At 52.1% G+C, this 15,808-nt stretch overlaps 1 protein-coding gene across 2 annotated transcripts; it reads right to left on the reverse strand.

Moving 5' to 3' along the window:
• Positions 1-596: 596 nt before the first annotated feature.
• On the reverse strand, positions 597-15,290 carry FXR2 (FMR1 autosomal homolog 2). Of its 2 annotated transcripts, none has more exons than XM_042917386.1 (17): positions 14,833-15,290; positions 8,958-9,010; positions 8,521-8,614; positions 8,041-8,112; positions 7,774-7,922; positions 7,446-7,539; positions 6,845-6,961; positions 4,231-4,401; positions 3,955-4,033; positions 3,526-3,635; positions 3,214-3,300; positions 2,700-2,922; positions 2,349-2,546; positions 2,056-2,256; positions 1,864-1,959; positions 1,612-1,712; positions 597-1,295 (listed from the first exon to the last, which is right to left on the reverse strand). In XM_042917386.1, the coding sequence occupies exons 1-17, from the start codon at positions 14,911-14,913 to the stop codon at positions 1,200-1,202; spliced, it is 2,022 nt and encodes a 673-aa protein (XP_042773320.1). In that variant the 5' UTR covers positions 14,914-15,290; the 3' UTR covers positions 597-1,199. The 2 variants fall into 2 exon arrangements, with proteins under 2 accessions (XP_042773320.1, XP_042773319.1); XM_042917385.1 differs by having other exon boundaries at positions 2,697-2,922.
• Positions 15,291-15,808: the final 518 nt, after the last annotated feature.

The following is a 15,808-nucleotide window of genomic DNA, read 5'->3' on the forward strand; positions in this document are numbered from 1 at the left end:
CCCAAACCGTGGTCTCTCCACTGCCTGTTCTATCTCCAAACCGGAGTCTGAAGGCAGGGAGCCAGGGACCCCAAGACAACCCACCCCCAGGACTGAGCAGTCAGCAGCGTGGATGCCAGAGACAAAGCCTGCATCCAGAGCACAGAACCAGCAGGAGCGAGAGCTGGCCACCTAAGTCGCAGAGGCTGTCGTGAGGGAACCCTGCTCCCCATCCCGCCCCAGGCCCAGCCCAAGCCCCAGGCCTCAGGTAATCGGATTAAACAGCCGGCCTTGGCTCTCAGCAGAAACGGGCTGGAGCCCGAGCGCGGAGCAGCCCTACCTAGCCTGCGGTGACTCAGGGTGAAGGAGTGGCCCAGCTCTCCTACCAGCAACCCTGGGGGAGGGGAGAAGCCAGAAGCCACAGGCCACGGTCCTCCGGACTTGAAAGCGACCAGGGCCTGGAGAACCTAGGCATGTCAGGAATTCCCAGAAGTAGACAATCTTTGGAACCCTAGAGAAGCCAGGTGTGGAGAAAACGGAAATGAGGGCCGGGGCAAGTCAAGCCTAGAGAAACCGATGTGCCAAACTTGGCACAAGGAAGGCGCGAGAACCACAGAGCCATTTGGATTTTTTTATTCTCTTTTTAAATACTGTACAGTGAAAAATAAATACGCCTTCTCATCCACCAGACAAGGTTGGTCCCCCCTCCCCTGGGGGACCTTGTCACCCCCCTTCATACACACCCCTGGTTCTACTCCAAAACCTTCCCCATGCCTCCCACCCACTTATACCCTTACTATCCCCGTCTTCCACAGTGATGAGGCCCCAGAAATGGGGGGTACAGGATGGGAGGAGGGATAGCAGGGGAGCCCCCCTGAACTGTCAAATCTGGGTGGATCAAGGAGCACCCCGCACCAGCAGGCGGAGAATGGGGGTGTTCAGAGAGATCGGGGCATTGGAGGATAAAGGCACATCCAGTCTGATGGGGAAGGAGAGAGGCTCCCCTCACCCTGGGGGTAAGGGTGGACAAGAGGGAGGGGGGTATGACCCTGTTACACACCCCTCCACGAGCTCCTGGAGGTTGAGGGGGGACCCAAGCTGCTGTGCCACCCCCCTCCCCCCTAGATAAGAGCAGCTCCAGCGCAGGTCAGTCGGGCCTGTGAGGCCATGGTGTTGGGCAGCAAGCGAGATGGAGAAGGGAGGGATGCGGGCTGGAGGTTTTATGAAACCCCATTCACCAAACTACCCAACTCCAGGGGGGCGGAGAGCTCCCCGTTCTCTGAGGGGCCCTTAGGAAGCTTGCTGACAGAGTCGCCCTGGGGAGGAAGTGGGAAAGGAGGGAGGATGGTCAGTAGAAATTCAGGTAAGACATCCCTCACCATCCTAGTGCTGTGGCATCTGGCGCCCCAACGGCTTGTCCCCTGACCGGAGGCTCTAGTAACTCTCACAAAGAGTCCAGAAGCACCCTAACAAACCTCCCTCTGTCCTGCTCAAACTTTCCACTATTCTAGACGGCGGTCTAGACTGCAGACATCGCTTCCTCTGCGGTTTAGCAAGAGGTTCCTTTGCGAATGCCTTGTGCCCGCCCGGCGGAGAAAAGGAGGTGGACTGAAGGACATCTCGCCCGCCTACCTTCTGTCCTGAAAGAGAGTCCTCGGAGGGTTTAGTGCGTTCCAGGGGCGGCCGCTGGCGGCTCTGAGACTCTGCTCGGGAGATGTAGTCAGCCACAGTCACTGGGAAAGGCAGAGGACCAAGAGTTTCAGAAGGAACCAGGTGTCTAGCTCCCGGACACCCACCAGACCCCAACCCCCCGTTTTCATACGGTGGGAGGCAGCCCGTTCTCTCAGCTCCGAGGAAGGACGCCGGCACCCAGTGTGAGCTGACCTGGCTGCCGGTCTCCACTGATGGAGCCATCGGTCCTGTTCCCACGGTTACGGCGACGGCGGCTCCGGTTCCGACGCTGGGGTCTTGACTCGTCTTCTGCGGGACAGAGAAAAACCAAGCCGTGCACCTCATCTCCCACACCTCCGTTCCTGCCCAGCTCGAACTCTTTGAGACCCCAGGCGGAGCCCTTACCCAGGCCATTCTCCGTCATGCTGGGCCCGTCCGATTCCAGGCCTCCGTCCATGACAGTCCTGTCGTCGTCTGTGCGGCGGCGGCGGGAGCGGCGGCGCCTGGCGCTTGCTGGGGGGGGTTCCCCGGGCTCTGAATCAACCGGGGGCTCTGGTTCAGACGTGTCCAGTAGGCTGTAGGGGTTACTGTCTGGATCTTTCAGCACTGGTTACAGGAAGAGGAGGACCTGGTCATCACGTGTCCATCATTTTCCCTTTCGGCCTACGCTCTCGAACCCAGCTGTCTGATACCGGTACCTGAGCTAATAGACGAAGCGTTGTATCTTGTGGTGGGCCGGGGGGCAGGTGGGGGCCCCCTACCCCGGCCCCCAATCGGCCGCCTCCGGCTTTCTTCCCCCCGGGTTGGGGGGTCCCGGTCACCAGGCCCAGCTCTGTTGGGCTCCTCCCTCTTCTCGGACTCCGTCTCAGAAGCTGTGGATGGGTCTGAGCTGGGGCCTGAAGGACACGGCGGGCTTCAGTCAGGGTCACTCACCCCACCCCTCCCACTCACAAGTCCCCCAGCCAAGCGCATCTTCAATGTGTCCATCGCCCTTCCCTGGAGATTCCGCCCAGACCCCTGCTTCTCCAAGGCCCACCGCTGTTCACCTCCGTAGGCGGGACCGCCCGTCCTCCGGCCGCGGCCCCGGCCCCCGTAGCTGCCCCCGTAGGTTCGGGTGGTGTGGAGGGAAGAGGAGGAGCTCTCATCCGTGGTATAGCCAGCCTTGTCACTGCCACCGCTGCCGCGCCCGCTCCCGGGAGGGCGGAAGCCCAGCCCGATCTGGCGAAGCTGTTCGTCAATCTGCAGCCTCTCCAAGCGAAGCTGCTCCACCTCCTGGTTGGGTGGGAGATGGAGAAAGATACCGAAGGGGGAACAGACGTGAGCTCGACGACCAATCCTCACTCAGGCTTCTCCGCCCCGACCGTCCCCACACGCCTAAACTCTAGGGAATGCGAGCAAGGAAGATTCTGCGGTCCAACCCTACAGCCCCAGATCTCCATTCAGTGCTTTCTGTTCTACTCAAGATACAAACTGGGCGTCACAACTGCTAACTTTAGCCACCAGTAGCCTTCGTCTCCTTCCTACACCCAGATCTCTCCCGTCCCAGGCTTCCGGCTCGGGTACCTGCAGGTAGGAGAGATGATATTCCAGCAGAGCCTGGGCATTACTGATATTCTCCCGGGTGCCAACAAATATGAAGGGAACCATGCCCTGCGCGGCAGAGAGGACGGGAGGGTTAGGAGGGTCGATGCGAGTAGTAAGTCCACCCTGGCCCCTCCGGAAGCTCAGCCAGTGGGACCGCTCTGGGCTCTGCATCTCCTGGAGGACACGAGTCCCCATCCTCCACCCCTAGAGATCCCGGCCCACGGAGAGGGGGCTCTGCGAACAACCCCACCTACTCCTGGAAACCAATCTCCAGATGCAGACGCCCCGTACCTCCTCCCTGGGGTTCTTCTTGTCATTGTCACCTTCTACGCGAACCCTCACCACACCAGATTTATCCACAATCTCCTGGATCACTTTCCCGTTCTTCCCAATCACTTTGCCTGAATGGGTAAAGGAGGAATTAGGCCTTTTTTTTTAACAGAAAAGAAAAAAAGTAAAAACAGATCAACAGTTTTCCAGCTTCTATATATGGATTCGGTTTAAGTCTTCTCCTGCTTCTAAGTCTCTGGTGAGTTTTCACAGGACAAGTTTACGATCCCTGGAAATCCGTTCTTCCATTTCCGTCAGTCCTACAAGACTGCTGGCCCTGTCCTTGTGAAGCTGGGAGTCCGCAGGGAGGCGCCAGGCCTAGAACCCCTTCAGGGAATCTCACACCGAGCCCCGCCTGTATCCTTTTATCTGCACACACCCTCCACTCACCAACAAGGTTCCTGGGCACTTGCACGGAGTCCTCAGAAAACTCCAGGTAGCTTCGGGCTTGGCGGCACGCCTCAGGAGTCTACAGAGAGCAGCGGGGAGCACTTACTCACACAGGGGCCCTGGATCTCAATCGTCTTCCTGCCACCCTCTGCCTTTGGGAAAGCATGCTGCCACCAAGTCAGAGAAGGAGGTGGACAGGACTCGGGCTTCCTTGCCACCGCACCCTTTCTTCTCTCTACCCCCAAGCCACCTAAGCGACAGCTGGCTTTTGCTGACCTCCCCATAGATGCGGAAAGTGCAGGTCTCTTCACCCAACTCAATGGCGGTCACCCCAGGTACTTTTCGGGCCTGCTGGATGTTGGCACCGTGAGTCCCAATCGCCAGTCCCATCAGGTCCTCTCGCACCGTGAACTCCTCCTGGAAGGCTGCCGCCAGCTGCTTACTTGTCTGAAAGGAAAAGGCGCTGCCGGATCCCTGGTGGCGGAACCCCACACACCCGTCCCAGGCACCTGACGCTCGGCATGACTTCGATGAGAGAAAGACGTGTGGAAACAAGTCAGAACTACCCCAGATCCACTGACCCCAGGACCTGCACAGAGAATTCGGGAATCTTTCATTCCACTCCTACCTTGCGGACGCCAATGGCCTGGCGGGGAGAGGAGGTAAATGAGGGCAGAGTTTGGCTGGCAGCCGCCAAAGTTCTGGATTTGGCTCTAACGTGATCTGGCTATGTGATCCTAAACAAAACACGCTCTCTGCGTCTCTATTCTGTCACCTGCTAAATGATTACACCTGACTTACCCCATTCCCAGACTAGCAAGAGGATTAAGTAAAGTCAGTGAGAAAGGACCTTTCACAAGGTAAATGCAAGGCTAAGGAACTACTGTTACCTTAACCAAACTATTACCAACCCCCAAAATAAAACCCGACAAGTGGAGTAGAAAGCAGGGGTCGAAAAAGCGGGAAAGGAGCCGTGGACCACCACACGACCTCATTTCGCAACCTGCTCTTAGAGAGACACCTGGGTACCAGGGCAGGAAGACAGGGAAGGTTCTAGAAGAGGGAGTCCTAGGTTGGAAGCCCCAAACAAGAAAGATTTTTGAAAAGGGACACTCCTGATTGCAGTCCACTACTTCCTACTTCCACGACAGATGAGGTTGTGCCACGGCAACGACTTACACTGAGGCAAAAAGAGAAAGCTGAATAAAAGGGACTACACTGGGCATTCAAAATAAAAGAATTAGGGAGGGAAGAAGAGGATTTACAATGATTTACAAATGTCCTCTAGAGAAGTTCGCCAAGGGTTTTATTTCTTAGACGGCCTGATGAGTACATGGCCACTTGTATTTTTTCCTTTGCAATGTTTCAAAACAATTAGAAAAAAAAAAAAAAAGGCCAAAAAATAAGAGCAATTCTCTCAAAAACAAAGACATGCTCCTATTCTTTTTTTTAAATGTTTATTTTTGAGAGAGAAGAGCACACATGCACACATGAGGGACAGGCAGAGAGAGGGAGGGAGACAGAGGATTCGAAGCAGGCTCCGTGCTGAGCAAAGAACCCGATGTGGGGCTCAAACCCACTAACCTCGGGGTCATGACCTGAGCCAAAGTCGGACGCTTAACCGAGTCACCCAAGCACCCCTATTTTTTTAATTTAACTTTTAATGTTTTTATTTATTTTTGAGAGAGAGCAAGACAGAGTGTGAGCAGGGGAGGGACAGATAGAGAGGGAGACACAGAATCCAAAGCAGGCTCCAGGCTCCGAGCTGTCAGCAGACAGCTCCATGCAGGGCCCAAATCCACAAGCTATGAGATCATGACCCGAGCCCAGGTCGGACGCTTAACCAACTGAGTCACCCAGGTGCCCCCTATTTTTTTTTTTTTTTTTTCTGAGTAAGCTCCACGCCCAACGTGGGGCTTGAACTCACAATCCTGAGATCGAGTCGGATACTCTGACTGAGCTAGCCAGGCGCCCTGACATGTTCCTATTCTTAAGACCTTGCACATATGGCTAACTTAGTATCCGGCACACTTTGCCACACTGATCAATACACCCAGGTCCTAGGAGAGTTGAACAGTCTACTTTCGGTCACCAGAGAATCTGCTCGCTGGGACCTGGGGCAGACAGAATTTGTATCATCTGGGGGAAAAGGTGAATTTTTAACTGCCAGGGCTCTGAGTAGCATCCCTGCAAAAGTGAAAGATTAGCATGATCCGGAATTTGTTCAAGCTCAGAGAAAAGCCTCCCCAAGAGCTCAGTTCTCTTGATAAATGGAAACACACACCCACCCTGCTTGTTTAGGACAGTATACTACCTAAGGAAAGAGAATCTGACCATAAGATATCAGAGCTGGAAAAGACCTTGTAGGAATATTCTAGTCTAACTACCTCATTCTCACAGATGGAGACAAAGCCCACAGAAATCAAATGATCTGCCAAAGGTCGACATTTGACAAAACAAGACTTGGGATTCCAAGTCCAGTGGTCCTTCCAGCGTACAAATGGTTCTCACATATATCCTGCAAAGCATTTTGATTCCCAGAAGGGACATGGGGGAGGCTGGTGGAAGTCGAAGCCACACCCCCTCTTCTGCTTTTAGACAGAGCTGCTCTGATTGATCTGTTTTATGCATTGCGTTTTCAAGTAAAATTTCACTTGATCAAAAGGTCCCACAGTTAAGAAAAAAGTTTGAGAACGACTGTACTATTATAACACGATGGAGCTCTGCCATCTGGAGGAGTCTGGGATAACACAGTAGACGCAGGTTTAATGGCCCAGAAAGACCTTAGTCTTTCTATTCTGTAAACACAAGAGCATGAGTGAAGGATGGAGGTGGGACAGGGGGAGGACAACAATAGCATTCAGCAGGAAAAAGTGGAGCCAGAACTCACCTCTAGGTGTTTGGTAGCTTCTTCGTTGCGGGACATGAGTAGCAGTTTGGTGCGCAGGCTTCGAAAATGCATATCACCCAACAGGGACGCCCGCTTCACGGGAGCCTCTGTGGTTGACTGGAAGAAACCAATGGAAAAGTCATTTAAAAAAAGACTGAATACACACGGGGGGAGAGCCAAGAGCTGGGATATCTGGATGCCTGAATATCTAGAAAAGGACAGGTGGTATGAAATGAAGCTAAGGAAGAGAAAAATCATTGTCCGTCTCACAAGGGCCTACCATCTGAGGACCTAGGGGAAGTGATTTTAGGTAGCAAGCAGAGCTGAGAACCGTACAGTCTATTTGAGTCCAAATATGCAAGGGAGGGTCCAGCCCAGATGGCAATACAATAGACAGGTTAAAAAAATAAATGATGGTTCTACACGAGGGAAACTAGGGAAACGTGGGCTACCTGGGCCCTCGGGGGTCGGGAACAATAAAGTCTCCTTTGACAAGTAAATATAAGCACCTCTGAGCTCCTTCCTTTCTGCAAAGGAGTTAAAAAGGTAGAAGGAAAAATTGCTAAAAGGGCTTACGTGAAACTCAGGTGGAGTAACTCACCAGAATGAAGAGCTCACTATTTGTGATGTTGAGAAAGATGCAGTTCGCTCCCAGCGCTTTCTTGAACTCTTTATGGACGTTTTCATTTGAGCAGCTGCAGAGGAAGAGAAGAGCGCTCAGAGGCACAGAGCAGAGTGCAGTCAGAGGCTCAGGGAAGAGGGGGGGATGACAAAAACAAGAAAAGAGGAAGGACTGAGGTAGAGAACAGGGACGAAGAGAGGAACTGGGAGCAGAAGGGGCTCTGGAGAAGACAGGACGGAGAGCGCTGGGAGAAATCAGGGCGGAGGAGGAATGTCAAGGGGGCCCCCTCGCGACACCAACAACTCACGCCTCTCTCAGATCCTCAGGCACGGCCATGGTCACTTTGAAGAAGCTGCCTTTGGTTGCAAGAGGATTGGGATTGACTGGCCGGAGCCGCTCCAGGGTGACAATCTCATTGTAAGTGGCATCACAGGCAGCATATTCGATGACATAGAACTGGCAGAAAGGGAGAAAGAATGGAGAAGTTGGGGATGACCTGAGCACCTGTCTCCCACCCTTCTGTGACCACGGTCTTTGCCTCAACAGCTCTCCAAGGGCCTCCGAGTCAACTCACATCTCCCTTCATCATCCGCACCCTGGCCAGCCACCAGCCGCAAGGTTCCTGTTCGTTGGCTCGAGAATAAACCTGAAGAAAAGTTGAAAATAAAAGACTTACTGAGGACCATCCCCAAACATCACGAGTTGAAGAAGCATTCAGACACCTGACTGGCGCGCTACGCCAAGACAAAGGAAACTAGAGGAAGGAGCAAACTAAAAATCAGACTGTGATTTTATGTGCCGTTACCATAGATGGAGGAAAAGTGACTCCTCGAAACTGGGAAGCCCCTGAGAGTCTGGTTGGACACACAGTGACAGGGAACCGGTGCAGTTCACTTTTTCACAGGCCACCGGGCTGGGTGTAGCGGCTCAGCATGGAGAGGGAAGGAGAGTGAACCAAGCAGTGAGGAGCCTAGGGTACGAGTATCAGGGCAAGGAAGATGGCAGAATCCTGGGAAAAGTGACATCTAGAAAGGGTGGGCCCCGTGGCCCTTACCTCAACCTCATCTCCTTCTGTGATCTCTTTATTATAGTCAGCTGGAGGCGGTAGCCGGACGTCCCCAAAGGGAATCTGTCTCTCACTCTGCCAGCTGCAAGGGAAACCGTGACATGAAAGCCATTCGGGCCAATGTGGTTGCCCGTTTCTTCAGGAGGGGGTTATGGCCTCTTCTGGGCAATTGCCACCTTCTCTGGTGATCAGAGGCTGAATGCCAGGTCCTCCTCCATACTGGTGTCTTCTGTCGCTTGCTAGCACCTAAATACTAGGTCAAATGTCCCCCACCCTCACCTGGGATCCACAGAAGTTGACCGCCCCTCCCCCAAAGCCCTGGCTCTCTCCCACCTATTACAGGCCTCATAGGACTCAGCCACCCCTTCTTCTCCACTCTCCTTCTAGGACCCAGTATGCTGCATTCTCTATTCCCAAGGTCTTACTTGTTTTCAAAGAAGATGGTGACAGAGTCTTCATGGACATCCTTCACAAAGCCCTAGAATGGATTTTAGGACAAATTAGAGAAAAGAAAAGAAAAGAAAAGAAAAGAAAAGAAAAGAAAAGAAAAGAAAAGAAAAGAAAAGAAAAGAGAAGGAAGGAAAGAAGGAAGGAAGGAAGGAAGGAAAGAAAGAAAGAAAAGAAAAGAGAAAGAAAGAAAGAAAGAAAGAAAGAAAGAAAGAAAGAAAAAGAGAGAAAGAAAATGACAATTTACCACCACTGTGGCCATCAAGGGAACAGAGATATTTAGAGGCCGTTACCTAGAGTATTAGATGGGGACAGAAGCAATCTAAAGATAGGGCCGGAAAAACCTGTACTGGGGAAAAAGTACGAAATGTTGAGATAGAGACAAAGGACATGGTACTGGCATGGAAAGAAAAGTGGCAAAATCCACAGATAAGATGAGACAGAAGTTAAATAGAAGGGGGACAAACCACCTCCATCAGAACAGCTTGGAAACCGACGGTCTAGCATGGCTCCCACAGGGGCCTCCCTATCTGTCTGTCTCCTGTTGTGCTGAGCAACTTGCCAGAGTTCAATTAAAATACCAACAACACTCAGCAGGGCTAAGAATATCCCATGAGACAGTGTGAGGCTGTCCTGGAACACCTAGAGGACATCAGGATCCGCCAAGAGAGAGAAGGGTCTAGCGCCCCGATGCAGCAAGAGACCTGAGCAAACTTGGTGCCTTCACGGCTGGGTCCTAAGTGGATAATCAGGACACTGGTGTTCAAAACGATGAACACAATTTACAGAAGGAAAAATCGTGACTTCAGTGATCTGAGATTCTGGAATCCTAGACTGTGATACACTGCCATGAATATGAAAAGGATAAAATTTGTAGAAAACCCCAATCTTGAGATCATGACATGGGAGAGGAACAGGGATGACGGACTAGCCGGTCCACTTCCTACTGCCTGTGTCCTCACTGAAGAGGCCAAGGCTGTGTGTTCCCCCATTTTTCTACCTTCTCTCTCGATTTTTCACATACTCAAAATTAGGGACTAACTCTGAAAGTCTAACTGATCAATCTGTTCTTTTAGAATTGAGCTTTTAGTTTCCTAAGAAACCTTTGCCTAATCTAAGGCGACAAGGTTTTCTTATATTTCTTCCTCTGAAGTTTCATAGTTTTTATTTTACATTTAGGTTTGTGATCCACTTTGAGTTGAATTCTGCATATGGTGCAAGATATGATCAAAAGCCATTTTTTATCCATGAATAGCCAGTTATTTGAACACCATTTGTTGAAAAGACTACCCTTTCGCTACTGAATTGCCTTTTCACTTTAGTTCAAAAATCAGGAAGTGCAAATTAATTTATTAATGACAGAAAGCAGATCCATGATTGACAGGGAACTTTTGGGAGTGAAGGAAATATCTTGATTGTGGTCACGGTCTGACACAGATCTATACAGATATTTAGAAAGATATACGTATGTCAAAACTTTAACAAACTGTATTTTGAATACAGGTACTTCACTGTTTATACCTCAATAAAGCTGTTTCTAAAAATTAGGGGTTTCAGGGGCACCTGGGTGGCTCAGTCGGTTAGGCGTCCAACTTCGGCTCAGGTCATGATCTCACAGGCCGTAAGTTCGAGCCCCAAGCCCCGCGTCGGGCTCTGTGCTGACAGCTCAGAGCCTGGAGCCTGCTTTGGATTCTGTGTCTCCCTCTCTCTCTGCTCCTCCCCCACTCATGCTGTCTCTCTGTCTCTCAAAAATAAAATAAAATATTAACAAAAAATTTTTTTAAATAAAAATTTAAAAAATTAGGGGTTTCAAAAGGCTAATGCACAAGAACTATTCCCGAGCTTTGCGGCTAGGCACAAAAGCTGAGCTCAGGAGAGAAAATACCAAAAATGCAGACTCGTCTCCCTCGCAGCTGCAAGAACCGGTCAAGCACATTTTACTGTACTGCTGTTTCCTTACGGTGGGAAAAGCGAAATCCAGATTTCACTCTCGATACCGGCTGACCGCCCTTCCCTTCTTTCGGCATAGATCTTACGGCACCTTCCTACTGTCCAGGGAACTTAGTACTCCCGGGGCTGCCCGGCCTCTTCCTCACCCGTACTCTTCTCTGTCATTCCCCTCCCCAGACAGGTTTTCTCCACTCTTCATTCAGCTCCATCAATACCCACTCCTACTATTCTCCACGCCAAGTCTTCTGACACAGTTTTGCTCCTCAGTTATTTGCCCAAGTCCTTCTTGCCTTTTGGGTCCTCCTCCCATAAGCACTCACACTGCATCTCTGGCTTCCCTCTTCTTTTCTCCCTTTATGAGAGTCTGTCTGGATTTCTAGAGACATTTCAACCAGCCTCTTCTGCTGACTTTATCCAATTCTTTGTCCAAAACGTCTATCTCCAACCTTGGAAAATAGTGTGAGAGCGAGAGCTATTCTCAAAACATTTAGGGATGAGATACAAGGCAGTGGAAGAGACAGAAGAAGAGAACCACTTGTCTTCTCCCTTGGGAAGAGGTTCCCACTCCTAGATATACTCACCCACAAAAGATATGCCTACAGCCCTAATCCACTTCTCCCCCAATATGTCAGGGTTGGCCCTCGGGCAGAAGTAGCAATCCCTGTGTTTTCAGCTACCATCATCCTCAAGGCAGAAACATAGAGCTCAGAAATGGAGTTTCTCTACACATTACTCAGCAGTTCAACCAAATGCCACACACTCTTATACTTCCAGGGTCTTTTTCCTTCAAATATTCTCCCAAACAAGCTTGCTCCTCGACTTCATATTCCAACCCAGTCTCTGCTCCTTACTCTCACCTGCATCACCAGTCTGTTTTCCTCCAAAGATACCAGTGGAAGAAGGTGAGCTCCCAGTTCTGCTCAGTCCATGCTCATTAAGAAGATAAGCAGGTGAGGGCAGGAGCAGGTGAGTCAATCTCTACAAGGCCAACTAGATGCAAAGATGACTCAATTCGGCGGCCATGGCATATGGTGGCTTTGGCTTATAGGGCCTAGGACCAGACAGAAGAGTGACCCAGGTTTCTAGATGCTTGTTTCCTCAGATTACAAAGTATGCAATTAGCCCTCACCTCCATCCTAGTCCTGGGCTCTGAGAGGAGGGACTTCTGGGAGAAAAGCAGGCAGGGCCTGGGTAAAAACCACAGGTTGAGGCTGAGGATGCTAAATTTCTTGAGAAAGGAATGGAAATTTGGGTACCCAGGCAAGGCCTGGGAACTTGATAACTGCGCCCTGAAAGGTGAACAGACATTTCATCTGAGAGTACAGCTCAGAGAATAAAATACACTTAAGAGCCGGCGGAAAGAGAAGAGTTGGCGGGATAGCTACAGGAGAAGCGAGGTCCCAGACCCGACCTCTGTCCTGACTTGGGAGGATCAACAGCAGGACCCAATTCTAAGACAGGAGAAAGGGGCCTTCCCAAATTCATAATTCTAGAAACATGGTAAACACTCTTTGACCCACACCAAAGTTTGCTGAGTCATGAATATTAAATCAGTAGCAAGGTCAGAATGGCTAAGTATCTATATGGCACTGAAAAGTTGAAGAAAGATTAGTCTGAATTTACGGATTTGTTTGTTTTTAACTGTGCCATGGGGCACAAAATGCTAACGTGGCCTGAACAGAAAACCCACATCACCTGGCTTTCAGCTCAACTGCAAACTCTACTCTCTGATTTCAAAATATCCTCTCCCTGATTCTCCCAAGCCCATCACTGCCAGGGCCCACAGCGGAAAAAAGGAAAAACTCAGACAGAGATTTCAGTCTGACGCTTACACGTGGAGAGGGAAACGTCTCCCTTCCCATTCGTCTCACACAGTTAATCTGAACTAGGTACCAATCTTTCCCAGCGATGCTTAGCTCCTATGCTTCCTAGAACAAAAGCAAACATCGTCTCTCAATCTCAAACACTAAGCATCACTTTTCTTGGAACCCAGAGTTTAGGAGTGGGACAGACCAGGATGAAGGACAAAACAGTGGGGAACACGGGGCTAAAATCTTAGCAGGAAGGGCCTTTCAACAAAGGTAACGCAAGTTTGAAGAAAAAGGAGACAAGAGACAAATGTACTCGATCGGAATCAGAAAGGAATTAGAGACTTTTGCCAAAGAAAACAGAAATGCTATGGAGGCAGGCTAGAAGAAAAAGTCTCATGTTAGAAAAGTATGCAGAAAAAGATGACAGAAGAGATCTTCTGGGAGTTTCCTTCAGACTTGGAATAAGGTGGTTCCTGGGGGAATACACTGGAACACAGAAGTGGTGGATAAAACGCCAAAGACTGAACTTGATGGGATAAGTTAAGACAGATAAGAGTAGCCAGAGGCACTGACTATAAAGAAATCTGGGGAGGGAGGCCAGGCAGAAATGCACAGGCATTTAGGGTGGGTAACAAAGGCTGCACTGAACTGATCACCTGAAGCTGGGGCAGAAACCTTCCACCACAAGGGCAAATTCGAGACCCTTTCCACCTACACGCCTTCACAGGAGAAGAGCTGGAGAAAGTCATTTCCAAGGGCATGAAGGTGGAGCCATCTACTAAGGGAGAGAAGGCCCGAAAAGAAGTGAAAGAAAGGGGACCCTTCTCCAGACCTGTGATGTTACAAGAAGCTATCTCTGCTGTTGCTCCTCAGGGCAAAATGAAAGAAGGCGGGGAAATCAGAAAAGTCTCTGCGGCGATTCCAGGCACAAAAGTCCAAAGGAGGCTCAAAATAACAACAGTCACACAAAGAAAAATTCCTGGGCGGCAAGAGGAGTCTCCCTCTGGCTTCATCTAAATGAGGGGAAGAAGAAAAAAAAAAAAAAAAAAAAAAAAAAGTCCTAGAAAATGGATTCGGAATAAAGAAGGTGGTAGTAAAAGGAGTTGTAAGGAACCCAACAAGGACCCTTTACAACCCCCTTCTCCAAAAGAAGGCGGATCAGATTCCCAAATTGAGAGAGTCGGCCAAGAAGTCTTCTAGAAGTGGAAACCCTTAAGATCCTTAAGGAAAATCCCCACACGTTCCCCCCTTCAGAGGTTACAGATGGTGAACACGAAGCCTGCACCCGCCGAGATGCGAAGAACCTACAAGAACGATCTGAAGACCTCGGAGGTCAAAATGAGATGACAAAAAGAACCCCATCCCCGTAGAACCGTAGAGCAGCTAGCCTTGGGATAAAGGGGTGGGGTGAGACACTCGTGAAAAGATGCCACCTTACGGCTAGGAGGGAACTTGACCGGCACAACCCAGAGTTGCCGAGGTCACAGATAGCAAATGTCACAAATGGATTCCGACCGTTTCTCCTTGGGTTGGGAGCAGAAACGTAACACGAAAGTGGGGTGAGTCTTCCAGGGCCAGGAGGCAGAGGCCTCTGTTGAGGAAGATAAAAGGATCTAATATGGGACGGCCTTCCCAAGGGGGTAATAGGGAAGAAGAAAGAGAATTCTCCATGTGCTTGGACCGTGCGGAAGAGGGGGGTGGGGGGTGGGATGTGATGCAGGTCTAAGGCAGGTCTCCTACTAGGAAACAAGAAAAGTCAATGAGAAGCGGGGAAAATGGGGTCTCGGTTGCGGGGGAGGTGGGGGGGTGGGGGGGGGGGAGCGGACGCTGATCCAAGCACAATAATGAACACCGATGTTCATTCTCTCCGAGACCGGGGTCAAGAGCAGGTGTAATTAATAGAGAGACCAAAAACAGGAGGAAGGGGGTGAACTTCCAGAGGTCTCCCCGGGAGGGCTGCGGGTGGGAGCGTGGGTCTAAGGTTCGAAGGGCCAGGACTTCGCTCCAGAGGCGCGATCCCGCCCCACTCTCCCCCTCCCTGGCTGGGGGAGGGCGCCGAAGACCGGTGTCCCCGGCCGGCGCGCCGCCTCACCTTGTAGAAGGCCCCGTTGGAGCCGCGCACCTCGACGGGCAGTCCCGGCTCCACGTCCCCCCCGGAGGCCAGGCCGCCCATGGCGCCGCCGCCGCCTCCGACTGCCCCGGCGGCGGCTGCAGCGGCGGTCTGAGTCCGGGCCGGGCCGGGCCCCCGGCGTCTCCCCGGGGGAGGAGCCGGAGGGGGAGCCGCGGGGGGCGGGAGCCGGGCCGGCCCCACGGCGGCCCTGCCACAGCCAACGAGCAGGGGGCCGGGGCCGGGCCGCTCCCCGTCCGCCGCCGCCGCCTTGGTCTCCGCCACCGTGAGGGAAACGGCCGCCGCCGCCGCTGCCTTCGTCACCTCAGCTTCCGCCTGCCGCCGCCCCCGCTGCTGCCTCAGTCCCGGGACCCGCTGCTGCCGCTGCCGCTCCACGGCCTCCACCTCCCCCTGCCGCCGCCGCCTACTGCGCAGGCGCACCGGGCACCCGCCCGCCGCGCGCGGGGCCCCGAGGGCCACGGCGCAGGCGTCAAGGCTGGCGACCCAGCTCGCGCTCGCCAGCGCACCAGGGCTTCCACACTCCCTTTTGCTCTCTCACGCCCTCTCCTGGTCGCCCCCTTGCGCCTGCGCGGAGCCAGACGGCTCTCTTTCTTCGCCACCCCCCCCCCCCCGCCCCACTCCACCGCCCACATCTCTTCCTTTCCCCGCCCCACAACACTGATAACTAACCAATCGTGTGGAGGGAGGGGCCGAGCCCACTCTGTCGGATTGGGTTTCTGCTGCTCCCGGGCAGGCCACACCCACTTCGCCGCTGTGAGCTTCCCGGGGCTGGGGCAAGTGAGGGATGGGCATGCGCCTGAATGACTGCTTGGTCACTTTCCCCACCTTTGTCTTTCTCGGTGCGCACGCTCCAAAGGAAAAAATAAAAAGAGGAGTCAAAGGAAAGAAAAAAAAAAAAAAGGCCTGGTGCGCGTGCGCTGTGCTTAATCGTCCACAAGCA

The sequence above is a fragment of the Panthera leo genome, chromosome E1, assembly GCF_018350215.1.
Source record: "Panthera leo isolate Ple1 chromosome E1, P.leo_Ple1_pat1.1, whole genome shotgun sequence".
Taxonomy (NCBI): domain Eukaryota; kingdom Metazoa; phylum Chordata; class Mammalia; order Carnivora; family Felidae; genus Panthera; species Panthera leo.